At 42.8% G+C, this 22,158-nt stretch overlaps 1 protein-coding gene across 7 annotated transcripts in view; it reads right to left on the bottom strand.

Moving 5' to 3' along the window:
* Window positions 1-22,158, bottom strand: part of klhl2 (kelch-like family member 2) — a 165,789-nt gene that overhangs the window by 108,423 nt on the left and 35,208 nt on the right. For 2 of the 7 annotated variants that reach the window (XM_063046326.1, XM_063046328.1), the window contains exons 2-4: window positions 21,389-21,514; window positions 18,436-18,495; window positions 18,083-18,189 (exon numbers count right to left, since the gene is read on the bottom strand). The exons of 1 other annotated variant lie outside the window; for it this stretch is intronic. In XM_063046326.1, coding sequence (XP_062902396.1) covers window positions 18,083-18,189; window positions 18,436-18,495; window positions 21,389-21,514 — 293 coding nt within the window. Of the gene's footprint in view, window positions 1-18,082; window positions 18,190-18,435; window positions 18,496-21,388; window positions 21,515-22,158 lie in introns of those variants that run through there. 4 more of the 7 variants (XM_063046327.1, XM_063046332.1, XM_063046333.1 and 1 more) reach the window with 3 other exon arrangements.

The following is a 22,158-nucleotide window of genomic DNA, read 5'->3' as shown; positions in this document are numbered from 1 at the left end:
CACATGGTAAGGGTCTTTAATGACAGACGCTGCCTTCCTGAGAATTCTTTAAAATACAACACAGGGCCTTTTTGCCCCAAGTAAAAGTAGAAAATAGTGGGTTACTGTGATGTGCTGAACTTCATCCATGACCCTCTGCAGTTTCTTGTACTTATGGACGAACTATTGTCACACCAAGCCATGGGGCATCAATAAAAACTGGTGAGCGTTATGCCAGGTTTCTTCACCCTCCTGGGGAAACGCATCAGTAATACAACAACACCCTCTTTCCCTGCCACTCGAGAGCTGATTTTGCATGCCCGATTTCAGTTTCCCGAGTGTGTCCTTAGTACTCTAGGAGGTACCACAACCCAAGAATGAGAGAAATGAGAGATCACAGAAAGGAAGGAAAATAATTGGCCACTGAACATTACAATTTCCTTCATACATAAAGGCTCTCACTCTGAATCCAATCGGATCCACTGCGAGCACCATTTGCACTTTAAATCTACAAATACGAGGCAAAATTATGAAAATATTAATAGCCATTGGAAAAATTAATTCACTATGATAGATATGGGAAGGAATGGTACAACTGAAACGTGAGAGTTGTTGGAGATTACCATAGTCCGCACCCAGCCCGATGTGAAGTAGCATTCAAAGCACAAGGAACTTTTACTTGAGGTTGGACACTAATGAATCAGGGAGCGAAAAAGTTACCCAGACACTTTGTTCCAGAAGGCAGTCATGCCTATTAAGTAGTATAATGATTAGTGGATAGAGGGTGAGAGGTGTGTAGGAGTCACGTATCCATTCCCTATTTGCTTTGTCCTCCATGTTGCAGAGTTATTCTGGTAACTAGTCACGTTAGTGGAGGTGTGGTAAAAGTTAAGGGAACAAGTTACATATTCTTGCACATTTTGTGGCAGCTTGTGGGTTGGGACTGGCAAACGTCATATCTTTTACTGACCACTGAATAGTGCTTGGCTTCAAGATTGTATGTTTGCTAATTTTTAATAAAGGATCCAATAAAGGATTCGACTTTTGGAGTAATCATTGGAGATGGGGGTGGTTTACAAACAGAGGCAATGTGTAGTGAGGAGAGGGCAATACTGCAGTCAACAGAATGAGCTGCAATGTAAAACGCAGACAAAATCGAAAAGGATGAATACTGGACTGAAGATGTTGTATTTTAATGAGCGCAGTATATGGAATAAGGAAAACAAACTTCCAGCACAGTTACAGATTGGCAGGTATGATGTTGCAGGCATCACTGAATCTTGGCTGAACGAAGATTAGAGTTAAGTGCTTAATGTCCAAGGATGCACATTGTACCAAAAGGACAGGCAGGAAGGCAGAGGGGGCGGCATTGCTCTGTTTGTAAAAAACTGAAATCAAATCATTAGAAAGAGGCCGACATAGGGTTGGAAGGTGTTGAATCATTGTGGATAGAGCTAAGGAACTGCAAGGGTGAAAAGACCCTGATGCGAGTTGTATACAGCCCCAAACAGTAGTAAAAATGTTGCCTACAAATTACAATGGAAGATAGAAAATGCATGCCAAAAGGGCAATGTTACAATAGTCAAGGGGGGGGGAGGAGGGATTTCAATGGGTTGGTAGATTGGGAAATTCAGGTTGGCACTGGATTCCAGAAGGGGGAATTTCTACAGTGCCTACAAGATGGCATTTTACAGCAGCTCATGGTTGAGCCCATTGGAGGATCAGGTATACTAAATTGGGCATTGTGTAATGAATCAGAATTGATTAGAGAGCTTATGGTAAAAGAACACTCAGAAGAAAGTGATCATAATATGATTAGATTCACCCTGAAATTTGAAAAGGTGAAGCTAAAGTCAGATGTATTAGTATTACAGTGGAGTAAAGGGAATTACAGAGGCATGAGAGAGGAGTTGGCTAGAATTGATTGGCAAAGAAGACAGGCAGGGATGATGGCAGAGCAGCAAGGGCTGGAATTTCTGGAAGCAATTTGAGAGGCACAGGATATGGAAGAACTACTCTAAAAGAAAGATGACACAACCATGGCTAACAAGAGAAGACAGTATATAATAGAGCAAAAATTAGTGGGAAGCTAGAGGATTGGGAAGCTTTTAAAAACCAACAGAAGGCAAATAAAAAAGTCATTAAGGTGGTAAAGATAGAATACAAAAGGAAGTGAGCCAATAATATTAAAAAGGACCCCAAAAGTTTCTTCGGATACATGAAGTGTAAGAGAGAGACGAGAGCGGATATCTGACCGCTGGAAAACAATACTGGAGAGCAGTAATGGGGAACGACCTGAATAAGTATTTTGCATCAGTCTTCACTGTGGAAGACACTAGAAGTATGGTGGAAGCTCCAGGTGTCAGGGGGCATGAAGTGTGTGAGGTTAACTTAACTAGAGAGAAGGCTCTTGGGAAACTGGAAGGTCTGAAGGTAGGTAAGTCACCTGGACCAGATGGTGTACACCCCAGAGTTCTGAAAGAGGTGGCTGAGGAGATCATGGAGGCATTAGTAATAATCTTCCAAGAGTCACTAGATTCTGGAATGGTTCAGGAAGACTGGAAAATCGCAAATATCACTCCACTCTTCGAGAAAGGAGAAAGGCAGAAGAAAGGAAACTCTTGACTTAGTGGATGGGAAGATATTGGAGTCAATTATTAAGGATGAGGTCTCAGGGTGCTTGGAAGCACATGATAAAATAGGCCGTAATCAGCATGGTTTCCTCAAGGGAAAATCTTGCCTGACAAAGCTATTGGAATTCTTTGAAGAAATAAAAGCAGGATAGATAAAGGAGAATCGGTTGATGTTGTGTACTTGGATTTTCAGAAGGCCTTCGACAAGGTGCCACACATGAGGCTGCTTAACAAGCTACAAGCCCATCATATTACAGGAAAGATTCTGGCATGGATAAAGCAGTGGCTGATCGGCAGGAGGCAGAGAGTGGGAATAAATGGAGCCGTATCTGGTTGGCTGCCAGTGACTAGAGGTGTTCCACAGGGGTCTTTGTTGGGACCAATTCTTTTTGTTACATGTCAGCTGTAATTATTTTGTTACTACAAAGTGGCTGTGAGGATCCACAGGGTAAAAGTAAAGGCATCTTGGCCCTCACATTTATCCAACAGGTACAAGGTTCTTGTAGCATCTACAGACAAGGAGAGATAATATGGGTGGATAAGCAACCCAACTACCACATTACACTGACATTAATCACCAGTTCTAACTCACCATCTACAAACATACAAGCACAGCTGCAAATAGAATCAGAGACAAACAAATATAGTAACAACGGCAATTATTACAGGACCTCTCTGAATGTGCACAACATTCATTCATTAATGGCACAAATAAAAGTAAGTGGATCTGACAGACAGCACAGAAATGAACACGAGGGGACCATGGCTAGGAATTCAGTATGACAGAGCACTTAACCCCATAATGGAGGGATCTGCAGTAAGGACAGATAGATAGGGTTAGGGTTAACTTTGTTAACAAAGAATGAAAGCAATGGTGAGAAGAAATCTGGATGGAGGCCGAAAGTGAGCAACAGAAGACCCCATAGAGAGAAATCTATAAACCCCTAACTGCTGTTATACTGTAAAACAGCTTTAAAAACTCAGAGGGGAAAAACTTTGTAAACCAGGAAAGTATCACTGACGGAAAAAAATAAGAGCAAACAGATTTCTGGAATAAACGAACAAGAAACATAAAAGCACCTTTTCAAAACTATAAACATACTGACTACAGGAGGAAGAAGCAGGTGGTCCATGAGCCAATCCTCAAAGGATCAGAGGTAAGAGGGTGTCAATTTTAAATTCTTCAGTGTTTTCATCTCAGAGGATCTGTACAGAGCAAGTGCAATTTCAAAGAAACACAGCTGTGCCTCTATTTTCTTAGAATTCTAAAACTTTTGACAAAATTCTATAGACATGTGGTGGAGAATATATTGACTGAATGCATCACAGCCTAGTATGGGAACACCAATGTCCTTGAATGGAAAAGTCATTAAAATAAAATAATAATAATAATGGATACAGCCCAGTCCATCATTGCCCTCCTTGCCACTGAGCACATCTACCATCTGCAGAGCACTGTTGCAGGAAAGCAGCATCCATCATCTGGGATCCCCACCACCCAGGCCATACTCTCATCTCACCGCTGCCATCAGGGAGGAGATACAGGAACCTCAGAACCCACACCATCAGGTTCGGGAACAGTTATTGCCCCTCAACCTCAGATTCACGAACCAGAGGGGAGAACTTCACTCAGCTTCACACACCCCAACACTGAACTGATAACACATGGACTCACTTTCAAGGACTCTTAATCTCATGTTCAATATTTACTTTCTGAGAAAGCTAAAGAAATTTGGCCTGTCCCCTAAAACCCTCACTAATTTTTATAGATGCACCGTAGAAAGCATTCTTCTAATGTGTATCACAACCTGGTATGGAAGTTGTCCTGTCCAAGACTGGAAGAAGCTGCAGAAGATCGTGAACAAGGTGCAGCACATCACACAAACCAATCCTCCATCCTTGAACTCACTTTACACCGCACGCTGTCGGAGCAGTGCTACCAGGATAATCAAGGACACGACCCACCCAGCCAACACACTTTTCGTCCCTCTTCCCTCCGGGAGAAGGCTCAGGAGCTTGAAGACTCATACGGCCAGATTTGGGAACAGCTTCTTTCCATCTGTGATAAGACTGCTGAACGGATCCTGACACTGATCTGGGCCATACCCTCCAAATATCCGGACCTGCCTCTTGGTTTTTTTGCACTACCTTACTTCCCATTTTTCTATTTATGATTTATAATTTAAATTTTTTAATATTTACTATTGATTTGTAATCCAGGGAGCGGGAAGCGCAGAATCAAATATTGCTGTGATGATTGTACGTTCTAGTATGAATTGTTTGGCGACAATAAAGTATAAAGTATTTATTGTTTATTTATTATTACTGTTGTATTTTCAGTTTGTTCTCTTTTGTACATTGCTTGTTTGTCCATCTTGTAGTGTACAGTCTTTCACTGATTCTATTGTGTTTCTTTGTATTTACTGCGAATGCCAACAAGAAAATGAAACTCAGGGTTATATATGGTGACATACATTTACTTTGCTATTGCTGCCTGATGAATTGAATGTTTCTAACATACTATTTTCATTTCAGATATCCAACACCTATAATTACAGTGGCATGCAAAATTTGGTCACCCCGGACAAAATTTCTATTACTGTGAATAGCTAAGCTCGTAAAAGATGAACTGATTTCCAAAAGGCATGAAGTTAAAGATGATACATTTCTTTCATATTTTGAGCAAGAAAGCTTTTTTATTTCCATCTTTTACAGTTTTAAAATAACAAAAAAGGAAAAGGGCCCGAAGCAAAAGTTTGGGCACCCTGCATGGCAGTACTTAGTAACACCCCCTTTGGCAAGTATCACAGCTTGTAAACGCCTTTTGTAGCCAGCTAAGAGTCTTTCAATTCTTGTTTGGGGAATTTTTGCCCATTCTTCCTTGCAAAAGGCTTCTAGTTCTGTGAGATTCTTGGGCTGTCTTGCATGCAGTGCTCTTTTGAGGTCTATCCACAGATGTTCGATGATGTTTAGGTCAGGGGACTGTGGGGGCCATGGCAAAACCTTCAGTTTGCGCCTCTTGAGGTAGTCCATTGTGATTTTGAGGTGTGTTTAGGATCATTATCCTGTTATAGAACCATCCTCTTTTCATCTTCGGCTTTTATTTTAAAGACGGTGTGATGTTTGCTTCCAGAATTTGCTGGTATTTAATTGAATTCATTCTTCCCTCTACCAATAAATGTTCCCCGTGTCACTGGCTGCAACACTGGCTCCAAAGCATGATCAATCCACCCCCATGCTTAACAGTTGGAGAGGGGTTCTTCTCATGAAATTCTGCACTTTTTTTTCTTCACATATACGTTTGCTCATTGCGGCCAAAAAGTTCTATTTTAACTTCATCAGTCCACAGGACTTGTTTCCAAAATGCATCAGGCTTGTTCAGATGTTCCTTTGAACCTTTTGAATAGAACTTTTTGGCCACACAGATCTCTTTTTCTCACAGAAGTAGAAGCCTTTTGCAAGGAAGAATGGGCGAATATCTCCCAAACAAGAATTGGAAGACTCTTACGCAAACACGAGGAATTCTGCAGATGCTGGAAATTCAAGCAACACACATCAAAGTTGCTGGTGAACGCAGCAGGCCAGGCAGCATCTCGAGGAGGAGGTACAGTCGACGTTTCAGGCTGAGACTCTTTGTCAGGACTAACTGAAAGAAGAGCTAGTAAGAGATTTGAAAGTGGGAGGGGGAGTGGGAGATCCAAAATGATAGGAGAAGACAGGAGGGGGAGGGATGGAGCCAAGAGCTGGACAGGTGATTGGCAAAAGGGATATGAGAGGATCATGGGACAGGAGGCCCAGGGAGAAGTGGGGGGGGAACCAGAGGATGGGCAAGGGGTACAGTCAGAGGGACAGAGTGAGAAAAAGGAGAGTGAGAGAAAGAATGTGTGTATATAAATAAATAACGGATGGGGTATGAGGGGGAGGTGGGACATTAGCAGAAGTTAGAGAAGTCAATGTTCATGCCAACAGGTTGGAGGCTACCCAGAAGGAATATGAGGTGTTGTTCCTCCAAACTGAGTGTGGCTTCATCTTTACAGTAGAGGAGGACGTGGATAGACATGTCAGAATGGGAATGGGATATGGAATTAAAATGTGTGGCCACTGGGAGATCCTGCTTTCTCTGGCGGACAGAGCGTAGGTGTTCAGCAAAACGATCTTCCAGGCTGCATCGGGTCTCGTCAATATATAGAAGGCCACAATCGGGAGCACCGGACGCAGTATATCAACCCAGCCGACTCATAGGTGAAATGTCGCCTCACCTGGAAGGACTGTCTGGGGCCCTGAATGGTGGTAAGGAAGGAAGTGTAAGGGCATGTGTAGCACTTGTTCCGCTTACAAGGATAAGCGCCAGGAGGGAGATCCATGGGGAGGGATGGGGGGGGACGAATGGACAAGGGAGTCGCATAGGGAGCAATCCCTGCGGAAAGCAGAGAGAGGGGGTAGGAAAAGATGTGCTTTCCGAACCTATTCTGGCGAACAATCTATGTTCCGAACCTATTCTGGCATCTGTCCCCCACTTTTCCTTCGCTACATCGATGACTGTATTGGTACTGCTTCCTGCACGCATGCTGAGCTCGTTGACTTCATTAACTTTGCCTCCAACTTTCACCCTGCCCTCGTTTACCTGGTCCATTTCCGACACCTCCCTCCCCTTTCTAGATCTTTCTGTCTCTATCTCTGGAGACAGCTTATCTACTGATCCTCTCACAGCTACCTGGACTATTCCTCTTCTCACCCTGTCTCTTGCAAAAATGCCACCCCTTCTCGCAATTCCTCCGTCTCCACCGCATCTGCTCTCAGGATGAGGCTTTTTATTCCAGGATGAGGGAGATGTCCTCCTTTTTTAAAGAAAGGGGCTTCCCTTCCTCCACCATCAACTCTCCTCTCAAACATATCTCCCCCATTTCACACACATCTGCTCTCACTCCATCCTCCCGCCACCCCACTAGGAATAGGGTTCCCCTGGTCCTCACCTACCACCCCACCAGCCTCCGGGTCCAACATATTATTCTCCGTAACTTCCGCCACCTCCAACTGGATCCCACCACTAAGCACATCTTTCCCTCCTCCCTCTTTCTGCTTTCCGCAGGGATCGCTCCCTACGCGACTCCCTTGTCCATTCGTTCCCCCCCATCCCTCCCCACGGTTCTCCCTCCTGGCACTTATCCTTGTAAGCGGAACAAGTGCTACACATGCCCTTACACTTCCTCCCTTACCACCATTCAGGGCCCCAGACAGTCCTTCCAGGTGAGCCGACACTTCACCTGTGAGTCGGCTGGGGTGATATACTGCGCCCGGTGCTCCCGATGTGGCCTTCTATATATTGACGAGACCCAACGCAGACTGGGAGATTGTTTCGCTGAACACCTACACTCTGTCCGCCAGAGAAAGCAAGATCTCCCAGTGGCCACACATTTTAATTCCACGTCCCCTTCCCATTCTGACATGTCTATCCACAGCCTCCTCTACTGTAAAGATGAAGCCACACTCAGATTGGAAGAACAACACCTCATATTCTGTCTGGGTAGCCTCCAACCTGATGGCATGAACATTGACTTCTCTAACTTCCGCTAATGCTCCACCTCCCCCTCGTACCCCATCCGCCATTTATTTATATACACACATTTTTTCCCTCACTCTCCTTTTTCTCCCTCTGTCCCTCTGACTATACCCCTTGCCCATCCTCTGGTTCCCCCCCTTCCTTCTCCCTGGGCCTCCTGTCCCATGATCCTCTCGTATCCCTTTTGCCAATCACCTGTCCAGCTCTTGGCTCCATCCCTCCCCCTCCTGTCTTCTCCTATCATTTTGGATCTCCCCCTCCCCTCCCACTTTCAAATCTCTTACTAACTCTTCCTTCAGTTAGTCCTGATGAATGGTCTCGGCCTGAAACGTCAACTGTACCTCCTCCTAGAGATGCTGGCTGGCCTGCTGCATTGAAATACTCTTAGCTGGCTACAGAAAGCATTTACAAGCTGTGATACTTGCCAAAGGGGGTGTTACTAAGTACTGACCATGCAGGGTGCCCAAACTTTTGCTTCAGGCCCTTTTCCTTTTTTGTTATTTTGAAACTGTAAAAGACAGCAGTAAAAAAGTTTTCTTGCTTAAAATATTAAAGAAATGTGTCATCTTTAACTTTATACTTTTTGAAATCAGTTCATCTTTTACTCGCTTAGCTATTGTGCCCAAACTTTTGCATGCCACTGTATTTTTGATTTTTAAAAGACTGAGTACACTACAGCCAACTTTACTGAGGACACACAAGTAGGCAAGGAAGAAACATGTGAGCAGGATGCAATGGTAACATGCATGGATGAAGTGAGTGGGCAAAAACTTGGCGGGGGGAATGTAAGGTTATCCACTTTAGTGAAACAGTGTTACAACATCGATGATCTCGGTACACCATGGAGGTTCTGACGCAGGCAAACACGAAACAGACACAATTGTTCTATGCATGGTTCACTCCTGACAACTCCGTAAACAAACATAACAAAATAGACGTCATCAGTGAACCCCTAGGAGCCAAAGAAACACAAGCCAATAGAACTCAAAGGTCAACTAAAGGTGTAACCAATCTGGACCGAGGCAAGCGAATGGGGGCCTGTATAAACACAAGCACTCCCAGAGAGAAACACCAACAACTGCACACTGAGGATGTCACATTGACTGGTGATGAAACATTTACAAGATAATTGCCACGCTCGGTGTAAAACAACACATTGATAAAGAGAGGGAGATTATAGAACGTTGCTGTAAAGGGATCGAGGCATTTCTTCACATTAAAGAGTTAGCATAGGGGTCTTGGAATTAGAAAGGCAAATGTAAATTACAAAGGGACTTAACAATACAAATGTCAGAGAAGGAAAAAAATATCACCCATTTAAGTAGTAAGGAAAACTGTAAAAGAATCATGCATCTTTAAAATTCTCTGCCCAGAGCTGTGGAGGTTAAATCATTGAATACACCCAAGGCAATGACAGATTTTTAAACCTCTAGGAGAGGCAAGAGGCTAAGAGTGGAGTCAAGCCAAAACCAGATCCACAAAAGTACTATGCAATGATGAAGCCAGGTCAAAGAATAACAAACAAAATACTTCTCTTTCTTCCCCACCCCCACTTCTGTCCCACCCAAGGCATGTATACTGAAACCTAGAAAGACAGTTAAAAGAAAGGATTTTAATTATTAACTCATAGAGAAATGACACAAAATGGAATTTTTAAAAACCCATATAACTACGGTGATGGACTTAAAAATTTCGGTCTCCATGATTAAATGATTGCTAGGGAAACCATCAGAAAGAGTCATCTGATCAGTTACCAGTCCACTTGCCAAGATCTTAAAATATATACACAAAAGTGATTGAAGATAAGCATAATGTTTTAGTCATAGTCATACTTTATTGATCCTGGGGGAAATTGGTTTTCGTTACAGTTGCACCATAAATAATAAATAGTAATAAAACCATAAACAGTTAAATAGTAATATGTAAATTATGCCAGGAAATAAGTCCAGGTTTGCAATATGTTTGCAATATTGGTTTCGTCCATTTGTCACTCTACATCCAACACCTTAATTGCCCAATTCTAAATTCCTATATTATTAATAATAACTGCAGGGGTCAGTGTTTCATCTGCTACCTTTCACGTTATATGTTAATGATCTGGATGACAGAATTGACTGCTTTGTGGCCAAATTTGCAGATGATGCAAAGAAAGGTGGAGGGGCAGGTAGTGTTGAAGAAGCAGGGAGTCTTGCAGAAGGACTTCGATGGATTAAGGGAGTGGAATATAGAGTACATTCATGCACTTGGGTAGGAGGAATAAAGGCATAGATGATTTTCTCAATAGGGAGCGAATTCTGAAATCAAAACTGTAAAGGGATTTGGAAGACCTAGTGCAGGAGCAGTTAACTTACTGGTTAAGTCAGTGGTAAGAAAGGCAAATGCAATGTTAGCATTCATTTCAAGAGGACTAGAATATAAAAGCAAGGACGTAATGCTGAGGCTTTATAAGGCACTGGTCAGACCACATTTGGAATATTGTGAACAGCTTATCTCAGAAAGGATGCGATGGCATTGGAGAGGGTCCAGAGGAAGTTCACAAGAATGATCCTGGGAGTGGAACAGTTAATTTATGAGGAGCATTCAATGTCTCTGAGCCTGTATTCACTGGAGTTTTGAAGAATAAAAGAATACCTCATTGAAACCTACCAAATACTGAAAGAACAAACAACAGAAAATCTGCAGATGTTGGAAATCTGAGCAACACACACAAAATACTAGAGGAACTCAGCAGGCCAGGCAGCATCTATGGAAAAAAGTACAGTCGCCGTTTCGGGCAGAGACCCTTCGGCAGGTCCGGAAGATCTGGAAGGAGCAGACTTGGAGAGAATGTTTTCAATAACGTGAGTGTCTGGGACCAGAGAGCACAGCCTCAGAATAGAAGCACATGCAAAGCTAATTTATTACCTTCTTTTTATCCTGGGCCTAACATACCAATGCAGTTACAAAGAAGGCATGACAGCAGCTACATTCATTAGGGGTTTGAAAAGATTTGGCATGTCACCAAAGACACTCACAGATTTCTACAGATGTACCGTGGAGAGCATTCTGACTGGCTGCATCACCATCTGGTAAGGGGCAGGGGAGGCGTACACACTGGATAAGCTGAAGAAAGTTGTAAACTTAGTCAGTTCCATCATGGGCTCTAGCCTCTCCAGTATCCAGGATATCAAGGAATGATGCCTCGAAAAGACAGCATTCATCATTAAGGACCCCCATCACCCAGGACATACCCTCATTATCTATTGCACTGTACTGCTGCCACATAACAACACACTTCATGAAATGTGCCAGTGATATTAAACCCGATTCTGATTTTCTTTCAAAAAAAGGTACGTTATCATATATGACCCCGAGATTCATTTTCTTGTGGACATTTACAGTAGAAAAAATAAATACAATAGAATCAATTAAAAACTACACAGAACTTTGCAGCCACCTCGACCTGGTCCACCCTCACCATGCTGCTACCATCCTGCACCTGTGGCACTGCAAAAGATGCCAGGTCACACAGGTGGCTCAGGAGCTCAGTTACCAACGGGAAGTTATAGACTACTGATTGCAGTGACCACATCCGAGAAAAGGTGTGATTAATAAAGTGATTTTACTTCCAGCAAGTAGTCGCTGTAATTCAGCAGTGCCAGTCATCAGTTCAGTGTTGAGGTCAGTGAAGTTATCCACGCTGGTTGAAGATAGCAACTGTTCCTGAACCTGCTGGTGTGAGACCAAAAGCTCCTGTCCCTCATTCCCATTGGCAATAGCAAGAAGAGAACATGGTCTGGATTGTGGGGGTTATGAGGGTAGGTGCATCTTTCTTGTGACAGTGCTCAGCAGTGGACAGGGTTTTGCCTGTGATGGACCGGGCTGAGCCCACTACTTTTTGTTTTCCATTCTTTGGCTTTGCTGTTTCCATACCAGGTCACGATGTAACCAGTCACAGTACTCACAACTGTGTATCTATAGAAGTTGTCAACGTTTTAGATAACATGTTAAATCTGCACAAAATTTAACAAAGTAGAGGTGCTGCTGTGCTTTCTTTGAGAAAACATTTACGTGCTGGTCTCAGGACAGACCTTCTGATGCAGTACCAAGGAATTTAAAACCACTGACCCTCTCCACCTCCGATTTCACCGTAAGAATTAGTTCATGGGCCTCTAGTTTCTTCCTACTGTAGTCCATCAGCAGATCTTTGGTTTTGCTGACATTAGGGGAGAGGTTGTTGTTGTGGTACCATTCAATCAGATTTTTCAATCTCTTTCTTATACACCAATTCGTCACCACCTTTGATTCGGCTAACCACAGAGGTCTCATCAGCAAACTGAAATATGGCAGCGGAGTTGGACTTAGCCTCACAGTCACAAGTATAAAGCGAGTAGAGTGAGGGTGGGGGAGGAGGAAGTACTCAGCCTAGGACGGAATTTCTTTCGTCAGAGAGTGGTGAATCTGTGGAATTCATTGCCACAGGCAGCTGAGGAGTGTAAGCAGGGTATACTTAAAGTGAAGATCGATAGGTCCTTGATTATCCAGAGCGTCAAAAGTTGCTGGGAGAATGTAGGGGCATGGGTTGAGAGGAAAAGTAAATTAGCCATGATTAAATGGTGGAGAAGGCTCAGTGGCCAACGTCCTCATTCCACTTCTACGTCTTACGGTCTTGCATTCTTAATACTTGACAGGACTAAACTAACTATGACTTTATGACTAGACTTCTACAATAAAAATTCAGTTGTGAAAAACAACCAAAACTGCAGAAGTAACTACCACATAAAAGTAAATAAGTTAGCCAAATGGGAAAATAGTTGAGAAATTGAGAATCAGCAACATTGTGAACAAAATAATGCCTGCAGATTTATTACTAGGCTTCAGCATCTAAACCCATAAATAATTTTAAAACAATTTCCACAAAATAAAATAAATTGCATATATTCAACCGCATTTACTCAGGGAAAAATTACTACAAAATCGATGCATTATCATTCCAAGTAAATACAGCAAATACTGCAGGGAAATTTTCTCCATTATTTCTTTCTGGGTCTTTTCACTTCTGAAACAGCACCAAACATACAAACGTCACCTAAAGCAGCTCACCTTTTAATTTTTCTTTGTCCATAGAGAAGAAATAGCCTCTTTTCTGTCCTGAACAATCGAATATTACATTCACACAAGAAATCAGTGCTCTCATCTTACACTAGACTGGTTGTTCCAATGTTGCTACTCAGGTCAAATGTGTGGAGGGAATCAACTGCCTCAGTGATCACCGTCCAGTAATACTTAATTGTAAAGTGCCCCAGGAGGTTGGCTATTGCACAAATCCACAGCTGCCTCAAGGCGACTTGGATCTACTTCAATTTCCCACCGCTGTCTATGAGGAGTTTACACGGTTCTGCCCTGACTGCGTGGGCTTCCTCCTACACTCCAAAAACATACAGGCTAGTAGGATAATTGGTCACATGATGTCATTAGATGGCACGGGCTCGATTGGCCAGAACGGCCTGTTACTGCGATTTATCTCCAAATAAATAAAAAACAAGCTTGCCTTTTGCTCGTTGCCTCAACAGCAGTTCCAACTTCCTGGTCTCTTCAATCTGCTCAGGACAACAAGAGCAACTACTTCCCTTCAACCATCCTGTCCTTGTTCCAACTGATACAAACTCAGTCACTGGAATTTAGTAACACTATGATCACCCTCGCACAAAAATAAGACTTCTGGTTCATTTTACAGATAGAGGCAGGTGGAAGGCCAATAGAGGCAGACAAAATAGGTGTAGTTAGGTGTGTGTGTGTGTGTGTGTGTGTGTGTGTGTGTGTGTGTAATTCCAGGTAGCTCATAGTTCTGCTCTTCACCACCCTCCCCCTCACCTGGCTCAAACTGCCCATCATCTTTCACCAAACACCTACTGCCTCAGAATTCACCACTCTCAACAAACTGGCTATTTCTCCTCTCCAATCTCAGTCCAGATGCAGCGTTACGATTGAAAACATCAGCAATCTCAACCCCTCCTACAGATGCTGAGTTCCTCCAGCGCATTGCAGCTCTAGTAACGTGTGTCTTTGGTGCAAACTTTCATTCCCAACTACGTCTTTTTGGACTCATGCAACTTGCATCAAAATTGTGTGTGGACGGAAGCCTCCTAAATAGTGAATAATTTTTCTTCCATTTGACAGATGGAATGCAAACCCAAAGGTGAATGTCTTTCTTTCATCATGTTTCAAAACAGATCCTTAAAAAGTGGAGTGATTTTCCAGAATAGCAGCATTGTGCCTACACTGCTACTAATTCAGTCAACTGGACTCAGATCTTTGAGAGTTAACAACTTAAGAACACTACTCAAATGTCTGAAACAGTATTCACAATGAAAAACATTACAATGCAATTCAAATTACCATTACTAATGTATACAGTATACAAATTTGAGATTCACCTTCTTGCAGGTACCCACAAAGAAACACACAGAACCCACTTAAAGAAAAACCCTACACAACAAGATCACCACGCGTGCAAAAAAGAACAAATCGTGCAAACATCAAAAAGCGAACAAACAACACAAAGGACATTAAACTTCATACCACAGAGTCCCCAAAAGCCGTGAGCCACTGAGGCAATTGAAGGCTGTCCTGGAGCCATTGGCTGTGGTCACTGCCACCGATTCAATCGGCTCAGCACTGCATCGATGTCTGCAGGCCAAAGCTGTAGATTCAGTTACGTTTCGAAGCACCTTGATCAAATCGCGCAAATAGAAACATAGAAATCCACAGCACATTACAGGCCCTTTGGCTCACAATGTTGTGCTGACCATGTAACCTACTCTAGAGACTGCCCAGAATCTCCCTTCCACATAGTTCTTTATTTTTCTGAGCTCCATGTACCTATCTAAGAGTGTCTTAAAGGAACTTATTGTATCTGCCTCGACCACCTTCGCTGGCAGTGCATTCCATGCACCCACCACACTCTGTGTGGAAAAACTTACCCCTGACATCCCCTCAGTACCACTCACAACACGCTGGAGGAACTCAGCAGGTCGGGCAGCATTCATGGAAACGATCAGTCAACGTTTCCAGCCGGAACCCTTCATCAGGACTGAAGAGGGAAGGGGCAGAGGCCCTATAAAGAAGGTGGGGGGAGGGTGGGAAGGAGAAGGCTGGTAGGTTCCAGGTGAAAAACCAGTAAGGGGAAAGATAAAGGGGTGAGGGAGGGGAAGCAGGGAAGGGATAGGCAGGAAAGGTGAAGAAGAAATGAGGAAAAATACAATGGGTAGTAGAAGGGATAGGCAGGAAAGGTGAAGAAGGAAAAGGGGAAAACACAACAGGTAGTAGAAGGAGGCAGAACTATGAGGGAGGTAGTAGGCAGCTGGGGAAGGGGGCAGAGTGAAACAGGGATAGGGGAAGGGAGGTGGAGGCAATTACCGGAAGTTGGAGAATTCTATGTTCATACCAAGGGGCTGGAGACTACCTAGACGGTATATGAGGTGTTGCTCCTCCAACCTGAGTTTAGCCTCATCATGGCAGTAGAAGAGGCCATGTATGGATATACCCGAATGGGAATGGGAAGCAGAGTTGAAGTGGGTGGCTACCGGGAGATCCTGTTTGTTGTGGTGGACGGAGCGGAGGTGCTCGATGAAGCGGTCCCCTTATCCTTATTTCACTCTGCCCCCTCCCCCAGCTGCCTATCACATCCCTCATGGTTCCGCCTCTTTCTACTACCCATTGTGTTTTCCCCCATTTCTTCTTCACCTTTCCTGCCTATCACCTCCCTGCTTCCCCTCCCCCACCCCTTTATCTTTCCCCTTACTGGTTTTTCACCTGGAACCTTCCAGCCTTCTCCTTCCCACCCTCCCCCCACCTTCCTTATAGGGCCTCTGCCCCTTCCCTCTTCAGTCCTGACGAAGAGTTCCGGCCCGAAACATTGACTCATCGTTTCCACGGATGCTGCCCGACCTGCTGAGTGTTGCTGAGTGTTGCTTTGACCCCAGCATCTGCACATTATTTTGTGTTTACGATCCCCTCAGTACCTACTTCCAAGCACCTTAAAATTATGCCCTCTCGTGTTAGCCATTTCAGCCCTAAGAAAAAGCCTCTGGCTATCTGCACGATCAATATCTCTCATCATCTTATACACTTCTATCCAGTCACCTCTCATTCTCTGTCGCTCCAAGGAGAAAAAGCCAAGTTCACTCAACCTATTCTCATAAGGCATGATCTCCAATCCAGGCAACATCCTTGTAAATCTCCTCTGCATTCTCTATATAGTATCCACATCCTTCCTGTAGTGAGGTGGCCAGAACAGAACTCAGTCCTCCAAGTGGGGTCTAACTAAGGTCTTATATAGCTGTATCATTACCTCATGGCTCTTGAACTCAGTCCCACGGTTGATGAAGGCCAACACACCATACGCCTTCTAAACAACACTGCCAACCTGCACAGCAACTTTGAGTGTCCTACGGACACGGGCCCCAAGATCTCTCTGATCCTTCACACTGTCAAGAGTCTTACCATTAATATCATATACTGTTTTCAAATTTGACCTACCAAAATGAACCACTTCACACTTATCTGGGTTGAACTCCATCTGCCACTTCTCAGCCCAATTCTGCATCCTATTGATGTCCCACCGTAATCTCTGACAACACTCCAGACTATCCACAACGCCCCCAACTTTTGTGTCATCAGCAGACTTACTGACCCACCCTTCTGCTTCCTCATCCAGGTTATTTATAAAAATCACAAAGAGGAAGGGTCCCAGAACAGATCCCAGCGGAACACCACAGGTCACCAACCTCCATGTACCTATGAACCATCTACAACCACCCTTTGCCTTCTGTTGGCAAGCCAATATTGGATCTACTAAGCAAGGTCTCTTTGGATCCCATGCCTCCTTACTTTCTGAAGGAGCCTTGCATGGGGAACCTCATCAAATGCCTTACTGAAATCCATATACACTACATCTACTGCTTTATCTTCATCAATGTGCTTTGTTACATCCTCAAAAGTCATCAATCAGGTAAAGCACATTCAGTGCCAAAGACAAGAAACATCAAACAACAGCTGAAGGAAAGTCCAGCACCACAAGCTGCCAAGGCAACCGAACCTTGCGGCATGGGACCCAAGACTCGAGCACCTCCCACCGGCAGCAAGGAGGCTGGTTAAACACAGGTAGATTGGACTGAACAGCCATCCATTTCAGCTGTCATCCTCATCAATTTAAATCTTGCCAAGAGAACCTCTCAACAAGCAGTTATAGAAGCAAAATATTTGAAACCAGATTAATGGCCTTACCATCACTCTTGTTACACTTTGGTTTATTCTACATTACAAATCAATAAGTTTGAACAGGCTAATGTTCCTTCGTGGTTTGCACCCTGGGCAAGGGAATGAAGAAAGCCAAAAAGCACCTACAAGTTGATTATCATGGAGGGTATCACAGACAAGATCAAATAATAGACCATTTTTGCTACTTCTGAGCCAATCCCATTGAAGCTGTAGCAGAGCTGCTTGTATTGATCTGATTGCAAACGTTTCCTCTATTTGGGAAATATCTAAATTCCACTCTGGCGTGAACATTTTCCCCCAAGAGAAAAACTAAAAGACCAATTGTGCGAAGGCATATGCTAGAGGACTGAGTCTCTAAACCAACTAGGTGCCACTGATCATATTAATCACATGCAAAACACACACCACTAGGTGCCACTGACCATATTAATCACATGCAAAACACGCACCACTAGGTGCCACTGACCATATTAATCACATGCAAAACACACACCACTAGGTGCCACTGACCATATCAAATCACATGCAAAACACACACCACTAGGTGCCACTGACCATATCAAATCACATGCAAAACACGCACCACTAGGTGCCACTGACCATATCAAATCACATGCAAAACACCCACCACTAGCTGGTGCTACAATACCTGTAAACATTGCATGGAAGTATGGACTGCAGGCTGCCAGAACGACTCTGTGAGCCGGGATCTCGGTATCTTCAGCTACAAGTGTTACATCACACAAAAGATTCTGACTGTAAGAGAGCACAGTGGAGATTAATTGAAGAAAATGTTCAACATTAAACACAGCGCTATAATCAACTCCATCCTGCAACTTCCTGGATACGAATTTACAACAAGTACGGAAAAACCCACATTTGGGGCTTTCAGAGTTTGGTCTAGAAATTAAGCTAAAAATACTGAAATTGATTATTATGATCAGAATATTTCTGAAGGGAAAGTTAAGCCAAAGATATATCAGTTCACTCCAATTCACCTACCGCCGAAACAGGTCTACAGCGGATGCCATCTCCTTGGCCTTACACTCATCTCTGGAGCATCTGGACAGTAAAGACATCTATGTTAGATGATTGCTTATTGACTACAGCTCCACCTTCAATACTATAATTCCAAGCAAATTCATCACCAGACTCAAGACCAGGGAGTCAACACCTCCCTCTACAATCGTATCCTTCACTTCCTGACCAAACCACTGCAATCATGAAGGATGGGTAGCAACACTTCTACCATGATTATTCTAAAGACTGGTTCAGAATACTCATAGCAGAGGTGTTGCTGCCCCTCTCTACTCCCTGTACAAATTGTGAATGCAAGGCTAGATTCTCCTCTAACCCCATCTACAAGTTTGAAGATGATAGTGACATAGTGGGCCATATCTCACATAATGATGAGTCAGCGTACAGGAAGGAAATAGAGAGCTTAGTGACATGGTGTCATGACAACGATCTTTCCCTCGATGTCAGCAAAACAAAGGAACTGGTGATTGGCTTCAGGAACTGGAGCAGTGCCCCTATCAACGTCAACGGCGCTGAGGCTGAGAGAACTGGAGCTCCAGATTCCAAGAAGTGAACATCACCAACAGCCTGCCCCGGTCCAACCACACAGATGTCACGTCCATGAAAGCCCACCAAAGCCTTTACTTCCTCAGGCAGCAAAAGAAATCTGGCAAGTCTCTGACTCTTAGTGAATTTCATTGATACACCAAAGCGTCTTATGTAGATGCATCTTGGCTTGGTATGGCTACGGCTTTGCCTGTGGCCAGAGGAAACTGCAGAGTTGTACTACGCATATCACATCACAGAAACCAGCCTCCCCTCTATGGTCTCTGACTACACTTCTCACTATCTCAGTAAAATAGCCCACATATGCTCGTCTCCCGCCACCTCCCCCCTTCCATCAGACAGATGATACAAAAGCCTGAAAGCATTTACCACTAGGGTCAAGGACAGCTTCTATCCTACTATTGTAAGATAGGATGGACCCTTGAGCTCACAATCTGTCTATCTTGTTATGAAATAGTACATTACTGTCTACCCGCACTGCACTTTCTCTGCAACTATCACACTTTATTCTGCCTTCTGTTTATGTTTTACCTTGTACAACCTCAGCGAACTGTGCAATGAATTCATCTGTTTGCACAGTGTGCAGGACAAGCTTTTCACTCTACATCAACAGTTGTGACAGTAATAAATCCATTCCAATTCCAGAATATTAAAAGGGGTCAGGCTAATAATTTTTCTCCCATAATTTTCAAGAGAAATGATATACAGAATTGCATGGAGAGATATCCATCTATTCCTATTTTCTACATAGAAAGACATGACTTGGTAAATAGCTGTATTTTGCCAAGAGCTCAAAACTAGTTCTGTTGCTCTCTTCTCGGATACTGCTTGACCTCAAATCAAGATTCAAAAAACCAAGATACCTATTTACCTGCTGTGCACTTCCAGCATTCTCATATTTTACAAAACACTTCACAAACAAGACATTAGGGAAATTCACATATCAGGGGCATATTTACAAAACACATTTCAAATCACATGAGGTGTCAGTGCTATAACCCAGAAATATGCTACTGTATAACATCTGGAACATTGTCTGACACACTTCCATGACATTTAGTTGATAGAAATTTGAGATCCTACTAACTATTCTACTTAGAAAGAAGAATAAAAAACACTTTCATTTGTTAGATTATAATTCCAATTTTCCAGGAGATTTGAGGCAAAAATAGTAGGAATCTGAACATTTAAAATATCTGACATCATTGTCAAAATAAATTTCAATGAGTCACCAAGATATGTTTGATTTCTCTCCCACTCAGAAACATGCACAAGATGCAGTTAACCTTTGCCTTGAACTTCATTCCCATTGAGATAGTTCCTTTACCCACACATAACTGAATTCCCTGGAGAAAGATCTGGCTTTCATTTAATAATATGCAGAATATAAGATAGAACCCCAAAGACTGACATGAATAACAGGTTCTGCAGAGGGAAAAAACTACTGCTCAGTGCACCTACTCTGTAAGCAATAAAACAGAATCTTTTCTCCCACAAGATGAATATCTGAAAACTTATTATGGATAAATAGAATTCATGAGCATGACAGCAAAACTGAGGAGCTACACGTATCAAATTAGAGCAAAAAGAGTTCCAATCTGCTCATTCAAAGGGGAAAATATTGGAGGGTGCCAGCTAATACTAATCCTGAGATTACAGAACGATTTAATAGTGTAGCAAACAAGAAGAGATTTTCACACTGCTAACAGCAGAACTCAGTACCATTGGTATTAGATTATTGCAAATAAATCCAAAGAGTAATTGTGAAGAAACGAGTATCTCCATGGAACGGTTACATCATGGAAGTTGGTACTACAAGGTGAATATGTATCTGTTTTTGGATGATGAGTACACAGGAGAAGGAAACAGAACAATATTGTTATGTGGTCAGCTGAAGAAAGGAAGGAGGAAGTTTGAATCAAACAGTGTTTAAATTTGGTGTGTAAATGTCTCGTAATAATGAAGAGGTCAAAAGAATAATCTGTTTAAAATCATTACCAGAAAAGTAGTTTTTGTTGAATTAAATAAAATACATAGGATTTTGTACTTCTTATAAACTAGCCAACTGTTCATATTACAGTTGTCACTACTAAGCAGCACACAAAGAGCTAATTCTCTTAATTCCTCACTGAGCTCCAGGCCTCCAGTGAATCAGAGTAGATACCACTATAAGACAAAGAAGGGAAGGAACAAGTAAAAATAGATATTTCCATGACTGCATGACAGTACTAAACAGTAAACCTGGCAGCAGATTGCTTGACTATAGAAATGCAATTTGCTTTTTTAGTCTTTGCAATTCGGTTCAACAACTGACACCACAATGGATATCCAGACACAAGCTATCCATGGAGAAGATTAATCTAGTTCATACCTTCTCAGTTCATTCATAACTTTAAAAGCTTTTTTCAGGTGACGAGGATTCACAGTAACTGGACACTGTTTCTCAGAAACATCATCCTTTGGATCATGGCGTTTATGTTGGCATAATTTTGTGCACCTGTAAGTAAGATTTAGGATTAACTATCTGTTCACGAATGAAGCATGACTGTTCAATAAGCTTGAACTTAAATGTGATTACTCTAAAGTTGATCACCATATGCACCTTCAAATGATGACCATTATTGTCAGGTGCAATTACTAAGAGCTACTTTAGGAAAGAAATCCTAAAAAGTTTAAATGTATGAAGAAATGTATACATTTAGGCTGCACCATAAATACCCAAAAAATAGAATGGTACCCAAAGGTTTTTTTAAAAAAAAAGCAAAATTACATCATTCAGCTCAGTTCATGTTGTTCCAACCTCTTGCATACAACTAATTTTTTTTACTCACCAGTGGTGGTCATACCCAAGCTGCCTGGGGACCATACCTCTTGGCCTCCAGATATGCTCTTTGAAGTCAAAACTCTGACCAAGCTCTTGGCCACGTATCCTAATGCTTCTATGTGGTGCAACAATGCATTTTGCCTGCTAACAGTTATGTAAATCACTCTGGGAGATCTTTACAATGTTAAGGAAACAATACGAATATAACCTGTCATTTTACCTGGCACGAAGAAAATCGATTTCATCTCAAATTCAAATTAATTAGATTTTGTTGTGTGGATATTAATCTCATTAGATGTGCACTCCCAGTTTAGATT

This window comes from Mobula hypostoma, chromosome 4 (assembly GCF_963921235.1).
Source record: "Mobula hypostoma chromosome 4, sMobHyp1.1, whole genome shotgun sequence".
NCBI classification, from domain to species: domain Eukaryota; kingdom Metazoa; phylum Chordata; class Chondrichthyes; order Myliobatiformes; family Myliobatidae; genus Mobula; species Mobula hypostoma.
Note: the sequence above shows the minus strand (reverse complement) of the source record. Positions and strands in the feature narration are given on the sequence as shown.